Source organism: Equus quagga, chromosome 20, assembly GCF_021613505.1.
Source record: "Equus quagga isolate Etosha38 chromosome 20, UCLA_HA_Equagga_1.0, whole genome shotgun sequence".
Taxonomy (NCBI): Eukaryota; Metazoa; Chordata; class Mammalia; order Perissodactyla; family Equidae; genus Equus; species Equus quagga.
Window position 1 is genome coordinate 40,492,868 of NC_060286.1, and position 16,408 is coordinate 40,509,275.

General features: G+C 45.4%; 1 protein-coding gene across 3 annotated transcripts in view; it reads left to right on the forward strand.

Moving 5' to 3' along the window:
• Positions 1 to 16,408, forward strand: part of EVL (Enah/Vasp-like) — a 126,443-nt gene that overhangs the window by 4,298 nt on the left and 105,737 nt on the right. The window contains exon 1 of one of the 3 annotated variants that reach the window (XM_046647212.1): positions 4,610 to 4,746. The exons of 1 other annotated variant lie outside the window; for it this stretch is intronic. In XM_046647212.1, coding sequence (XP_046503168.1) covers positions 4,625 to 4,746 — 122 coding nt within the window. In that variant the 5' untranslated portion in view covers positions 4,610 to 4,624. Of the gene's footprint in view, positions 1 to 4,609; positions 4,747 to 14,307; positions 14,343 to 16,408 lie in introns of those variants that run through there. One more of the 3 variants, XM_046647216.1, reaches the window with a different exon arrangement.

Here is a 16,408-nt window from a genome sequence, read left to right on the forward strand (position 1 = left end):
TCGCGCTGTGGTGAGGAAATCAGTCTCCGGTCTGTAGCACATGGAGGCAGGGCTGGGCAGGGAGGGCAGGCCCAGGTCTCACTCGCTGAGCACCTGCCGGGTACCAGACACTGCTGGTTGCTTTGCCTGTGGTAACTTTAACCCACGTAACATCTTATAAATCAAAACGGAGGCTCAGGGAGACAGACAACCCAAAACGTATACCTCCAACCCAGACCTTTCCCCGAACTCTGGGCCCATATATCCAACTGCTTGCTTGACGTCCCTATCTGGAAATCCAACAGGCATCTCAAACTTAGCGTGCCTAACACCGTTCTCTTGTTCATTCCTCAGCTGTTCCTTCTACAGTCTTCCACAGCCCGGCAAATGGCAGCTCTTCCTTCTGGTTGCTCTGTCAGCGACTCCTTTCTTTCTCTTGTGCTCCTTCTCTCGTCCATTGAGAGAAGTCCTGGCAGCTCTACCTCAAACTATTCCCAGAGGCCAACCACTTCTCACCATCTCCAGTGCTGCCAGCCCAGTCCAGGCTGCCCCCGTCTTGTACCCTCATCACCACAGTAGCCTTGTAACTGGCCTCAAAGCTGCCTGCCAGCCTGCCCTGTTCCTCTATTCTCACTTCTTCAGCTGTTTTTCTTTTTAAAATATAAAATCAAATCACATCACTCCTGTGTTCAGACCTTCCAATGGCTTCCCATCTCACTGAGAGCCAGAGCCCACGCTCTGGCCGTGGCTCGCTGGGCCCACTCAGCCTGGCCCTGTCACCGCCCAGATTCCGTCTCCAACAGCGTCCCCCTACTTTGCACCACTCCAGCCACACTGGCCACGTGCTATTCTTGAGCATGCCGGACGCTCTCCCTCTTCTGAGCTCTGCCTCCCAGATGGCCACGTGGCTTGCTCCCTCATTTCTTCAGGTCTTGGCTCAGCCGTGCCCTGACCTCCTTTTTTAATATACCCCTCCCCACACTAGGCACTCCCTTTCCCACTTAGTCTGCTTTCTTTTTTCACCAGATCATATATCACCATGTACGTACTGTAGATTTTAACTTTGTATTTGTTTATTGTCTCCCTCCAGCAGAATGTAAGTGCCACAAGGGTCAGTTTTTTTAATCTGTTTTTTTTTTTCTCTGCTGTATCCCTAGTGCCTTACACATAGTAGGTATCTAATAAATATTTGTTAAATGAATGAATAAAATGAGAACAGAGGCTCAGAGAAGTTAAGTAATTTGCCTGAAGTCACTCAGCAGTTAAAGGGGTCCAGTTAATTTCAGTCCAGTCCATCTTTCCCAGATACTCTGTGCCTGTAGTGCCATCCTGTGAATTGACCTTATGTCTTCTAGCCAGCACAACCTGTCTGAGTCTGTCCTCTGGGCCCAGAGCCTCTTGTAGTGCTTGGCACTTGGCACACCTCCATGTCTGTGGGAATCATGGAGAACAGAAGGGGAGTAGAAGATGTCCCCACCTAGGGTAGAATGGACTGACCCTCCTGCTAAGTCCCACGGCTCTGACGTCCCGTCTCTGTGTAGGACTTACTGCAGTGCGATTGTTTAACACGTGGTTTCTGTCGTGTCTTCTGCCCTACTAAAGTGTGAGCTCTTTGAGGTCAGCTCCGGGAGCACACTTAGTCATCTTATATCACTGCCAACCACCAGCACAGTGGCAGCTCAGGAGGGATGATTAAATGTTTACCATACTGATACTGTAGCTGTTGAAGTAATTTGAATTCAATAAGTCACAGCCCCTAACTGAGGAGTTTATGAGCACTCTACCCTTGAGCCCCCAGGGCCTATGAGAATGCACACCGTGTGCGTCTTAAAGGTGATGGTAGGAGCCCCTGGTTGGTGGAAGTGGGCGGAGGATGGAGAACTGAGGGAGAGAAAAACAGCAGGAGGCGGGGAAGGACACGCGAATTTCATTGACTTGACAGTTCCACCAGTGTTTGTCTGACTAGCCACAAGCAAAATGTCATTTTTGGAAACAAGTAATTTAGCCGTTAAGATAGCAAAGGAGATATATTAAAAATACCAATCTATCCTCCGTTATTAACTAAGTGTTACAGTTATGGTTGAGTTCCACGCAGAGAGGCAGCGTGGTGGACCTGCAGCCCAGAGACTTGGCTTCAGTTCCTACGATGTGAGCTTGAAAGGTGTGGCCTTCGTTAAGTCAGTGTTTCTCCAGGCCTCAGCTGCTTCGCTGAGAGGAAAAGGGCTGCTTTGAGGATAACGTGTAGGAAAGAGGTGTATAAATTATAAAATTTTGCTGTAATGTTTGTACTTTATGTTTTGGAATCACTGGAAAGCTTTAGTCAGTTATTATTTAACCAGTTCAGGTGCTACTTTCTAAAACAGTTCTGGTTTTCATTCCCCATTCCTCTTTCCTTAGCATAGTAATAGTCTCTTATGTTAAAAGCAACAAAACTAAGAGAGAAGAATTTAACTAGACTTATTACCTAGAAGAATGAGTCCTGGGACGGGATACCAGCTTGGAGCTGTATGACTCTTGCCAGCTACTTAGGATAGTTGCAAAAGTATCTTCAACTGTGTAGGTTCTGAAAACTCTGTGTGTGTCTTGAACGTCTAAATGTAAGCCACAGGAGAAAATGCAAATAGGTGTAATCCTTAGTTCTGCCTTCAGGAATTTGTTGTCCTCCTAAGGTACTGAACCAGCACCAAAGTGTGAGGTGGGGTAGCCAAAGACAAAGCGAGCCCACGTCTAGGTGGATCGATTCCCCAGGGATTCAGATAGGGCGCTGTAGGCCAGGAGGAGGACGTGGTTTCGCCACACGCAGGGGGCGGCCTCTCTTGGGGTGGCCTGAGGAGCGGAGGGTTTGGGTGCGTGGACACGTGTGCCGGGCGAGTCCGGAGCTGAGGCATGGAAGCAGGGCCACAGCGTGCTCTCAGCCAGGCCTTGTCTGGCCAAACCTGAGGAGAGGAGACTTCAGGTGATTCTCCGGTTTGTCTTTTCCTTCTGACTGGTGACCCCTCTCTGCCCTGAGGTTCGCTACTGTGCAGAGGTAAACGCTTCACCTCAAGGGAGTCATGGGAAGTAGTATTCATGGGAAACTGCTAGAGGCTCTGCAGTGCTGGCACCTTTGATTTTCCACTCGTGTTGTTAACTGCAGCAAGCTGCTTAGGCTCTTCGTGCTTTAGTTTCCCTGTTACTACCTCCCTCCCAGAGTTACTGTGTTGATTAAATGAGATTACTTATGTAAAGCATCTAGCACGGTGCCTGGCGCTTAGTAGATACTCAGTAAATTAATTCCTTTAATTTCCCTTAAGCAGCGAAGCATTTAATTAGACCCTCATCCTGGATTAGAAACTGCATAGGAGCCAGGAAATAGGCCTGACACACTCTAAGAATGGAGCCCCTTGACCTCCCCGTCTCACCAAGTGTTCAGACTCAGAACGCTAGAAATCAGTCCTTGGAAGATAATCCTGTTTACGCCTGAAACGTTGATGATGTAATAAACCAACATGACGTGACTCATCACCTGGGAGCTTAGGGCTTGGCTTGCTCGACATGGGCATTCACTCCTCTGAGAGGTTAGTTAAGTTCCTTGCAGTTGGTCCGCTGGGCCTTGGAGTGCTTTCTGTCTGAAGCACAGCCGGAGCCCGCCGCCGAGTGTCAACGTTTTCCCCGGTGCCTCCATTCGTAGACCACAGCCCACTCTTCGTTATTCTGCGTTCCTCTGTGCCATACCGCTTTATTTCCAGAGCTCTTGAACTAATATGGACTGCACTGGACAGGTACCACGTGTGAGGTCTCTTCCGTCAGGGGGACGGAGTGAATTACCAGCGAGGACTCAGTGGTGAGCACCCTTCCAGCAGGAAGGAGCTCTTGTAGATATGATGGGATGCATTCTGCGGTGGTTCTGTTGGACGTCAGGAGGTGCTGCTGAAGAGCTTCAACTTCGGGGTCCTGTGCAATGGTTCTCACCTGGGAGAGCCCATCAGTGTCTAAACACAGGTGCCCAGGCTGTTCCTCACACCTACTAAGTCCAGATATTCAGGGGTGGGACCCAGGCTTGTGCATTTTTTAAGGCTCCACTGATGATTGTGAGGCATACCCCCAGTTAGAGTTTGTGGGGAGAACCTGAGCTTGAGAACCTGGAAACCCTAGTTTTAATGATACCTGTTACTTTAGATAAGTCACTTAACTTCACTGGGACTTGGTTTGTCCACCTAGAAAAGTAGAAATAATATTTTATTTACAGGGATGTGATTCAGAGAGAATGAGGTGATGGCCACGTGGGAACCTTGGAAAGTCAAGAGCCCTGGATGCTGAAAGGTGCTGTTACATGTGCTTCTGAGTTCAGCTGGCACCTCCTAAGTCAGACTGAATCCAGATGTGTTAAATGGGTGGCTTGTACAGGCTACAACATTTGGTCCGGAACTGAACCCGTGCTGGCTCGTGGTCTTTCTTGGGTTTGCTAACTGCACAGCTGGTCACTTGGCTGTCAGGGGTTTGTTTTGTACTCGTTTACAAGTGAGAGGAGTTGTTTTCACTCCAGTCAGCCAGTTCTGAGCCTGCCAAATGCCAGGATTCATCTCGCTGTGCATTCTTTGAGATCAGCCTGTCCTCCACCTTCATCAGCACAGGAGCTGGAAGGGAGAAGAGAGCCCGTGTTCCCATGTGGAGGCCCTGGAGAAAACATGCAAACTTGGACCTCCTCCATCTTTCAAGATCGCCTCTTGGCCACTGGTGCGCAGGCTGCGCTCAGGGGACGCCAGGGAGAAAACCAAGAGCAGGAAGGTGGGCCTTCCCTCCAGGGCTCCCTCCTGGCTGTCCAGAAGTTGTGTTCTGTTCTTCATTTTTCACTGTATGTGGTAGATCAGAAGCTGTGTGTTAAGTCAAGGTAGAGCCTTCTTGACGGAGATGGGTAAAACTCTGTGGTTGGATGTACTTTTATGAGCAGGACATCAAACAAAATTCTGTGATTTAAAGAAGTGTTTGTACCCTGGTGATGAAATTCCTTTTCTTGGAGAGAGGATGCTTTCATAGTCAAACGAACCTTGGAGCACTTCCAAGGCCAGAGTGAAGACAGTGTCCTTTTATTATCTCCCGCTCATTGAAGAGTGAGGGAAGCAGAGATTCCTGAGGTAGAAGAAGGTAGACACATTTTGCTGCTGTTGGTAAAATTTTTTGTTTTCCTGGTCTTGGTTGGGACGTTCGTAATAACCAGATTCTGGTGTGAACAAAGTGCAAATCAGCTCGTGCCTGCCCTGACTGGAACCGGAATTCCGCCTGCCTCAGAGAAAGCTGGGAAGTGGGAGGGGTGGGCCCTGGGACTTGGGGGTCGCTCCTTTACGGGTTTGTAATGGAGCTCCGTCCGTTGCCACTCCGGCTCCTTATCGTCTTCTGCCAGTGAGGCCCTCCGTGGCCTGACCGCACGCTCTCTCTTGCAGCTCAGTGGCCAGGAATCTTCCCTCTGCTCCAAAACGTTGATTTAGTGACGGATCTGCACATACTGCTTTGCTTCCTCATCTCTAAACCTTGTTTTCGCCCCGTGAAACCCTTCAGAACCCAGCACTGTGCACACTTCCCTCAGGAAACCTTTTCTGACCTATAGCCCACTTAAATTTCTCTTTTTTTCTGAACTCCCATACAACACTTGAGGTGTAAACACACAATCTAATATTTAATTTTTCTCAATCTCATTTTCTTGACTAGCTTGAGAGTTACTGGAAAGCAGAAACAATGTTTGCTACATCTTCATTCCATCTGTCTCACTTGAACAGAGCTGGAAGCATCGCGGCTTCTCAGCACTTTTTATTTATTCGTTTTTATTACCTTGTCTTTTCCGCCACCTCCTGCCATATGCCAATCATTGTTATGGGCCCTAGAAGGGGAAATAGCAGGAAGGAGGACAGTGGCTGCCTTTTGGATGGCTTTTCATTTCTAAGCCTGAAGGCGTGATTAGGATTTTGAGAGAGTGAGCCCAGTGAGCAGGACTAGCTTTTCAGTGGGCAGAAGGGGTCCAGGCAGGGGCCAGCAGGAAGGCCTAGGAGGGCCAGGTGATGGATTTTCAGAGCTGTAGGCATCCACAAAAGGGTTTGAGCTAGTAAAAATGCCTGTCAAGTTTAAAAAGTCCGTACGCATTTAAATGAAAAATTTCTGATTCTTCTAGATTCAGATACAAACAAGCTAACACATGTGCAAGTGTACCCACTATATTCCAGGCACGTCTGTTATTACCTCTGACTTTCATGACCGTCCTATGAGCTAGTCATTATTATTACCATTGTACCTGAGAGACAGTTAAGAAGATCACTTCCTCAAAGTCACTCATCTGCCTAATTGGTAAAGCTGGAAATTGGGTCTAAGTCTTCTAACTGAAAAGGTAATGCTTGTTGTTGTCATTCCATAGCTGCCTCCAACCCTAATTTTGTAAAACAAGGAAAATCTGTCGGGTATTCTAGTGATATTTATTTGATATGTTTTGTTGAGTAAAGGAATCTATCGCATTTGTTGAACTTTGACTATGAGCATTGTAACCTGCTAAGCACTTTATATGCATAAACTCGTGTACTGCCGTCCTCATAAGGATCTTACGAAATAGCTGCTGTTGTTGTCATATCTGTTTCACAGATTTGAAAAAACAGTTCCTGTGCCGGCTTAATAACCTATCTAGCATCACGCAGAGCTGGCATTTGAACCCAAGACCATCTGACTTTGGGACCTGTGCTTTGACTGCTGTCTTAGTCCTACAAGGGCTTCATGGGGAACGAAAGTTATGTGGTCAGCTGTTTGAGAAAAATTGTACACCCACTCCCCTGGAAGAGGACAGTGCCTGGTGGTGTGAAGGCTCTGAGAGGTCTTGCCGGGGCAGGCTGGGCATGGGGGAGGTGGGAATTTTGCCCCTGAGTTTCTCACATTTATTTGATGTAGGAACTTTATTGCCTAACACTTAATTTTCAGTTTATACTCTGGAAAATACTGCTCTAGTGGAAGAAGAATCTGAGCCTGGGAATTTGAAATGGGGGAAAAAAGAGAAACTTCAGGACAAAATACATAACTGGAAGACGATAAAAGAGCGTAAGATTCGAAGTCTCATTTGAGTGTGAGTTCAGGATCCTGCTTTTATTGGCTGTCTAATCTGGGCCAAATCATTTATTCTTTTTGGGTCTCACTTGCCTTATCTGTAAGGTGGGGTTGTGTGAGGGAAAGTGTGATTATATAGGCAAAAATGCTTTGTAAACACTAAAACTCTTAAGTTGTTGTTTTTAATTGTTATTTACCAAGTTCATTTCTGTCCCAGTACCTAGAACAGCATCTGCCAGCTATTTGAAGGACAATTAACCATTGTTGGATGAATGATTTTCTCTTCTGTGCCTCTGGGTTCTATTCTGATATGTTACAACTGAAGAATTATTTTCTTTCAGTTTTATTGAGATATAATTGACACACTGAAATTTTTTTAATAACACTTTGTTCCTTGAATTCTCCTTCTACATTGTGTTTTTGCTGGTTTTTATGTTCTTGGAGTTTAATGAAGTCACTCAGTTGGAAAATCAGGAACCATGTTTCTCACATTCACTTTGTTGTACCCCAATTTGGACTGCTAAGACAGTTTATTTTGTGTTTTTCTGACATGTCCCTGGCAGCAAGAAATTCTTGGACAGTTCCAAAATGGTAAATTTCATTCAACAGTGTGCATGTGTTGGGTTTTTTTGTTTTTGTTTTTTTACACTGCTCATTCCTCAGATGTGCCCATCTGTGTGTGTGTGTGTATTTTTTAAGGAACTTCTAACATTTCACCCTCTTGATGTAGTTACTCTTGATGTTTCCATGATAAGGTCTGGCTCTTTTTAAGGACTGTCAGGAAGAGAAACCTGCAATTTTGCATACCAGGGCAGTTCTTACTGCTGGAGCATGCTGAGAGGTGTGAGGGCCTTCTTTACCTGCTTTAAATAAGCCATTTGGTTTTCAGCATCTGGCCAAAGAGATAGATATGAGTTTGAGATTATTCCAATAGGTAAGACGTTGCACAAAGATCAAGAAATTTAAAAAGAGAGGCAGTCAAATCATTTTCTAGCAACCCATTTGTTTGCTGGAACAGCATTATTCCTAGAAGGATACTGCATTTTGTCCAGCAGCTGATTTGGAGACAAGGGGTTGGGTAGAGGGGAACTAGCAGCCCATTCCACAGTCACCTGACCTGGTCTTGTGGTTTATGTGGGCCTAACCCCTCCCCGCTGCTTTGAGGGTAGCACATGACCCAGGCTTACCCAGGCCAAGGCTCAGTCCTCTGGCTCTGGTGGCTGGTTTAGGGGCAGGTCTGCCATCTAAGAGTTCCCCATGGGACTTGGGCTAGAGCTGCTAGGGAAGATGCCGGGTTTTCCTGGGATCAGGAGCTGTCAGGATCATGAAAGCCTCAAGTCATTGGTAGCCTTCTTTCCACCATAAGGGAAAAGATTATCTGATAATGAAGCCAACGGAAGGGAAGTAGAGTTCAGAGATGGCCAAGGAAACCAAATTCTCTTGGCATCACTGAGCCTGTGCTTCAGGCATTCATGCCCTGCTTAAGCCAGGCTTCTCCATGAGCCTTTATTTTTTTTTTTATTGCGCTATGTGAACTGATAAGTTCCATCTTTTCCCATTAATATCTGTAAGTTACAACCAAAGAATCCCAAATAATACAAAACTGCAAGGTAAATAAAAAGTATACTAAAACTCGTATCATTTTTACCTCCAGAGGACGTCACCATCCCAGTCATCTTCCAAATTGTCAGACCACTTTCAAAGTGTTGGATTCCGTGTAGGGGTTTAACAGAGGACTGCGGCCTAGGACGCTCTTATAAACTGAATTGTGTCCTCCCAAATTCATGTATTGAAGCCCTAACCCCTAATGTGACTGTATTTGGAGACAGAGCCTTTAAAGAGGTAATTAAGGTTAAATGGGGTGATAAGGGTGGCGCCCGAATTCAATAGGACTGGTGTCCTTATAAGAAGAGGAAGAGACACCAGGAACGCTCATACTCACAGAAAAGGCCATCTGTGAGCCAAGGTGAGAAGCCTCAGGAGAAACCAGACCTGCTGACACCTTGATATGCGACTTCCAGCCTCTAGAACTAGGAAAATAAATTGCTGCTGCTGAGCCACCCAGTGGAGGGTATGTTGTTATGGCAGCCCTTGCAAACTAATCAGGCACATTTAGAAGAAAGAGGAGCATGGTGAGGGGACTCAAGACCATGTCTGAGGGACAGTCCAGGAAGGCTTGGGGTGTGCTCTTAGAAGAAGAAAAGGCAGTGTTAGAACAGGAAAAGCGCATCAGCTATCCTGGTGCAGAGCTCTGGGAGTCAGTTTTTTGGACATAGTATTTTATTTTTCACTTTCATGAAGCAGATATCTCAGAGCCCCTTGAGGCATCTCCAGTGGGGAAGAGAAGTGATATTTACTGAACACACTCTGTATCCCAGGCAGTGTATAGTAATCTTGTGTTCCTTCAGAGCTAGACCTTAGGGATGCAGCTGGGATAGCTTCTGTTTATTCAGTTATTAAGTGCCGAGAGCTCTGTTTACAATATATTATTTAATTAACACCGCGCTCAGCAAGTTAGAAATTAGCTCTCTCTTACAGATGAGGAAACAAACCTAGAAAGGGTGAGAACTTGATCGTGGTCACCAGGGTAGTTAGCAGCAGAGCCAGGACTAGAATTCATATCTACGGATTCCTGTTCTGTTGGGTTTCTTCCCTTGCTCTGTAATGAGGGGAAAGTGTAGACCAGGGAAGGCTGGCACGGAAATCAGTCCTGGGAGATGCCCACAAATGGCGAGCTGAAGGCAGCACAAGGGTCCTAGACCCTGGATACCCGCCAGGAGAGCCAGAGGCGCTGGCAGCCAGCTCTGTCGGTTTATAAAGCGCCACATTGGCCGTGCCTTGTAGAATTAGGAGGAAAAAAAGAAATTAAAATCTAAAGAAGTTGTGGCAAGTGGAGCAAATTGCTCAGCATGGGCAAAGCAACTATGGCAGGTTTTAGACAAACTGATCGTATCATGCCATTCTCTGGACAGGTTGCTAGCTCTGTTGGGCTGTAAATCCCTGACTTGCAACGTCAAAGAGCAGGAGCCGTGGACCGAGACTGGCAGACCTGCTAAGCCCACACCACCTCCCCTTGTTTAATGCCCACACAGTCTGGATGGCCAGGGCTCTTAGTCCAAATCAGTTACTATCTTAAAATGGCAAATGGGTCTGGGCCCCATTTGCATTTCACTTGTCCCTTTGCACCCTTAAACTTTTTTCTTTTTAATAAGCTAGCTATATTAATTGAAAAGTTAATAACTGCTCACAATAAAAGGCTCAAACAGAATAATGCTGCAGCTTCACTGGGATCCGTAAACATTCACCAGAGGCCAGAGCTTGAGTGAGTAGCTGTCTGGGACAGTCTTGGGCACAACTTAGGACCCTGTGTAGCCTGGGATTTCATTGTGTGTGTGTTTAATGCTGTAAAGAGACAATATGGCTTTGTTTACTCACAAAGATTAGAAATTAGGTGGCAAGTTTTGGGTTATTGGTTACTCTTATGACTTCGTTTGGGTTCTCTTGAATATATGCTGACTCTCCTAAAAGCAGAATTCCTCCAGAACAGGGACTGTGTCTCATCCAGTCTTTCCCCAGGGAGCCTGGAAGTGATCCCTGCAGATAACAGTTCAGAAAAGAAAATGGGGTCATTAACCAAGACGCCAAATAAACATGAGAGCTGAGGGGAAAAAGGATAGTAAAGAAAAAGAGCGGCGCTTCTCCAAGTTAAACTATGGGGGCAGAGACCTCACAGATAATAAACACTTTTTAAACAAGAGTCCTCATATAACTACCCCATTATTTCAGTTTTTCCAGCTTTTCTACTATTGGTTAGGATGAAGTTCACTCATTCTCTAATTAAAGCAATCTTTGTCAGGCTTCTTAAAGTGGAACTTGAAATAAAATAAATAACTTGGGTATACAGTATGGATAAAAGAATTAGGTTTATTGAAGTGTTCAATAAACCACATGCAAGGAAGTTCTAAATAAACAACCGTGAGTTCCATCCCCCACCTAAGGGTGGTGAGTGGTTTCCTGGCCTGGACTCCGGCACGTCTTAACCCGCTCCGCTCTCTCTGGCTGGTGTGTCCGGGCACTGGCCTCGCTGTTGTTCTTACTGGTTTCTCTCCTATCAGTGTGCTTGCTTCTGGCACTTAGACAACTTGGCAAATGGCTCAGTACATGGTGCTTGTGTTAATAGCAGTTTGCTCCCTTCTACAAATTCTCACAAACTCCTTTTGTTTCTCTGCTTTCTCTCTGCTCCTTGTTTTTGTGCACTTTTTAAATTACCGTGTGTTTTCCTCTTCTGAACTCCTCCTTACTCCTTGTTCATGATATGCTGTGTGTTTACTCCTCTGCCCCTGGCTCCTCTCCCTCTGAGAGCCCCCTCTCTGGTCTGCACTCAGGCGACACCTTCTCTGCATTTGGATTACTTCTCTTTCCCACTGTTTTTCCCATGATTTGACTTTAAGCATTGAGGCAGAGAGAGGGTAGTGTGGCTATTTACCTGCTCCTCAGAAAACTTGCCTGGACCAAACAAAACAAAACAGAACAAAACAAAACCTGACTCCTACACAGTGAACACAGTTCACGCCCAAGAAATTCAGCCTTTAATGGGTGTTCCTGTCCTTTTGCTTTTACATTTCCCCAGTCTGCACCAAAGGGTCTATACATCAGGCAGTGGGATGCCTCCCCTGGAACGCGAGAGACCAAGAGGAGCAGTTTCTGCTCTGTGCTTCTCCGTGTAACTGTTCATGACTTGTACTACCTGTGTTGTTAATTTGTTTGGTCCATAAGTAGCTCTGAGAGCTTTCATAAAAGTCACTTCACTGTTGTATGCTTGTTTCTTCCTCTTTCAAATTAGTATGATACTGTAGGCATGGAAGAGCAAATGAAATAATGGGTGTAATAATACATAAAATATCACACTATAATTCATGGTGCTGTTACTACAATAATAATGTATGGATATATCATATGTGGTAGTATGTGCGTTGTCATTGAATATGATTCCTGTTGACAATAAAGGTCCCCTTCCATTGTTCCCTTTAACTCCGAGACTAGGAAAGCAATCAGTAGTAATTAAAAAGAGAAAGTTACGTTTGGTAGAGTGGAGAAGATGCGTTTGAAAGGATATGGAACTTTGTTTCAGAACTCCTAGGTGTAAGATTATGCTCTACCAAGCTGTGGGATGTAGGGCAAGTCCTTCATGCTAGGCTTTCAATGACCTCCTTTTAATATGGTGATTGATAACCTCCCTGTCTGCTTCACAGAAGAGTGGATGAGTAAATGATGTAATATATCTGAAAGAACTTTGTAAACTGTAAAGTGTGATGCAAACGTAAAACAAGGCAGAATGTTGGCAGAGGGAAGGCTGGGGGAGGGTGTGCTGTGGTACAAAGACCTGGGTTCAAGGTGGCCTGTCACTTACTAGTTGAGAGGCCTTGAGCCTCTCTCCAAGCTTCAGCTCTCTAGTATTTAAAATGGAAATAATGATAATAAACGTGAAGAGCCCGGTACGCAGCGGTGTTTGGTAAATGTCTTTAAAAAGAGATGACTATTAGATGTACATCCTGATGTGACATTTTCAACTGGGTATTGCCAAAAGGCCTTCACCACAGACGTATACTCCCTCAATCAGTTAGTCTGACTTAGTGTACTTGCCCGGGTATTATTGGGGAAGTGTTTTTTATTTGTGTGCCAAAATAATACCTGACTCAGAAAATCCTCACTGGAAGTTTTGCTTTTAATTTTCAAAGAATAGAACATTTCTAAGATAGGAATTAATAATATGTCTTTGATGGGGAACATAAAATAGTGAATAATGGTGCCCCATTCTCTAAAGCAGCTCTGTCCAATAGAAACATGGCACGAGCCACAAAAATGAGCCACTGAAGAATTTTAAATATTTAATAGCCCAATTAAGAAGAGTAAAAAAGAACAGATAAAATTAATTTAAATGATGTATTTATTTAAACGATTGTATCCAAAATATAGCTTCAACATGTAATCAGTATAAAAATGATTAATTAGCTCTATTAGCTGACTTTTTTACTGAGTCTTTGAAGTCTGGTATGTCTTTTACATTAACATCACTTCTCCGTTCAGCCTGGCCACATTTCAAGTGCTCCTAGTCACATGTGGCTTGAGGCTGTCGCATAGGACAGTGCAGCTCCGATAAACTGAGAGACAGAAAGTAGCTCAGAGATCTCTATTACATTGTTGCATTTAGCAAATGGACTTCAAGGCGCTGGCCAAATAGAATTTCCAGATTTATGCAGTAGTCCTTGCTCTGTATTAGATTTGCATCGATGCTGAAAGTTTCTGAATACTCTGAATTGCTCTTGCTTTCTCTGTTACTGACGAGAGCCCAGTGGAGATGCTGCCTTCTTTAACCCCTTCATCTGTGGCCTCAGAGAGCTCTGAGCGGAGTGATCATACTGGGGCAGTGGCTTCAGTAGCAATCACTGGGCTCCGGGCAATTCACGTGCTTTTTATGATGAGAAGGTCTCTTTTAGGAGATCAGGAATACCTTTGAGAAATTATCGGAAGTTATTAACACAATCCCCTGAAAAAGTACAGCATGCTTATTAAACTACAACACTGCATCCAATTTCAGGGGGTGTATGGATCCCTGAAGGCAATCTGTACCCCTCAGGTTCAGAACAGGATGTGTGGTGTGCGCCCATTTGTGAGGGAAGAAAGGAGTTAGGGATTCACCACATGCGTGAATGAGTGTACGGTAGTTGGGAAAGAATATGCACAAAACTAGGACCAGTAGTTGCCTCTGGCGGGAGCTAGGATAAGAGGGAGATATTTTACACTCTTGTTAAATATTTTAATTTTTCATCACATGCAACATTCCTAAACATAGAGATTTTGCTTAAACACACACAACAATGACAACAACCTGTTGCTCTAGAATCACACATTAAAACTATCCAGAAAGCTTCACCCAAAGGCTGGAGGAAAATAAACATGGGTTGAACACTTTCCGTCAGCCAGGTGCTGGGAAGATAGAAGAATAAAACATGGTGCCTGCCCTCCGAGAGCCCATGGTGTAAAGACAGACCCAGAAGCAGGGCATTGTAGTTACAGTGCGATCCGAGCAGTGCCACAGACACTGGGTGGGGGTGGGGATCTGATGGATAGGCCCCAGCTTCATGAGTCATGAAAAGCTGCGTGCAGAGACAGCCTAAACTGAGTCTTCTCACATCAGCGGGAGGTCACCAAAGCAGACGGCCTTCCCTCCAGCCTGAGTGGAAAGTGAGAGACAGCGTGGAGTGTGCTGCTGATAAGCTCACCAGCATGGTGGCTTTCCCACAGGAGTGGGTATCTTCACAGAGTTTTATGTGGGTGCATGACGTTGTCAGATTTGCATTTTATCTTGATTACTCTTGGAACTAACTCTGTGGAAGATGGGTTTGAAGGAGCTACAACTAGAGGCAGCGAAGCCAGGTAGGAAGCTGTTGAATTAGCCCAGCTGGGAACTGCTAAGGTTTGATCTGGGTTATCAGTTCTTGGCAAATAGATGTAGACAGGGAGGAATAGGAAAGAAATTTCCAGATTGCCTGCCAAAGAAATTGTGGTAGCATTAATTAAAATAGAAACTACTGGAGGAAGAGCTAGGAATAGAGACGATGAAAGAGTGAGTAATGCCAGCCAGTGTGTTAAATGCTGTGACGGGGTGGTGAGCCTCCTACATAAGAGGATGGGAATTAAAGCAGCCTGTGAACTCTTCAGTGGGGAAGGGCAGGGAAGCGAGCGAAAAGAGGGAGACCACCGAGGAGCCATCTCAGCTTGCTCAACCTGAAGGCAGGAGCCAGCAGGAGAGGGCTTTGAGACCCTCTGAGTGTATCCGTTCGCTGTTTATAGGGACACTGAGGCCCAGAGAGGGGACTCACTTGTCCAAGGCTCCTAGAGGACTGACAGGAGAACCAGAGTCTCATGCCTCCTGGGCCAGGGCTCTTTCCTCCATGACTTAAAACGAGTGTCTCCTAAGCTTAGCTTTATGCAAAATGTTACCACATGGGATTAGCCTGGCACTGTTCATGTTTGCAGGGTAAGAAGCACCCAGCAGAAGTTTTAATTGACAGTTGCTATCCCAAATGCCAGGCTGTACAAGGTGTTTTAAAATAAAAGCAACTCCTCACGTTTGCACTTGCTTTATAGTATACCCATGGCTACCAGGTCCACTATCTCCACATCACTCCTATGGCAAAATAAGGACCCATCACCTCATCTTATAGGAGATGAAATAGGCCAGGTTAGAGAGGGGATGAGATTGGCCTGGAGTCCCACTGCTACTAAGGACAGAGCTAGGACTTTCTAGGCCTTCTGGGTCCAGGGTCAGGCCATTTCACTATAACGGATTGTGCTTCCCCTGAGTCAACCTTCCTCCATCCAGTAATCCTCCATTTATACAATAAAAGCCGTGTCCAGTCCGTGTTGGGGCCAGGGGCTGCAGAGATAATAAAACAGAGTCCCTACCCAGCTTGCTCAGTGGGTGGTGGAGCAGCCAGTCAGACAGATCATTGAAAAACATCACCTCGGCCGTGTCCTATAGAAACATTGTCCATGGGCTGGCAGGGCAGCGAGAAGAGGGAAGAAGGTAACTTCTGGCATAGCCGGGCAGGGTTTCTCACAGGACATCAGTGCTGCGATCGACAGTGATGGATGTTGCAGGGTGGTCTGCCCCTCCATATTCCCCTCGCAGGGCTCACAGGTATGTCTCTTCTGAATCAATTTGGGCAGGACCTTGATTAAGGACACGTTTCCTGGCAGCAAACTCAAGGTTGAGAAAGAGACTGAGGTTGAGTGGGCAATAGTGGTTATGTGTTATTAGCAGGAGCTAAATGTTTTGTGAAGAGCTGGAGTTTGTAAACTCCTTGAGAGTCTGGCAAATGGATCTAGTCACTGTCTAATTGGTGACTTCAAGGCCAGTGACTTTGAGGCATTTCTACTGGAGTGTTGGATGAGTGAACATCCAGAGAAAGCAAAGCCCAGCGAATTTACATGCCTGTTGTTAGTATGGAAAGATTTTAGTGGCATGTGTCAAAAATATACATTTGTTCATAGAGTCCAGGCCAGGATGATAAGATTAAAAAAAAATTTTTTTTAACCTTGAACTCTGTTATTAGCTAGATCCAGATTGATGAAATTAAAGTAGAATACAGTGGAAGTTGAAGGGAGTACCCCAGACTGGGAAATGACTGTCAGAAGGGTGGCAGTCGCTTAGAGGGTGCACATTCAGGGTGGTGTGGAGTGTAATTCCACCCCTCTACTAAAAAGATCGTATTGCAATGTAAGTTAGAGAGAATGATGTCATAGGGAAAACTTTGATTTGGCTTCATAATGGGGAAAAATGTAACTCTTGCAAATGTTGATACTTCAC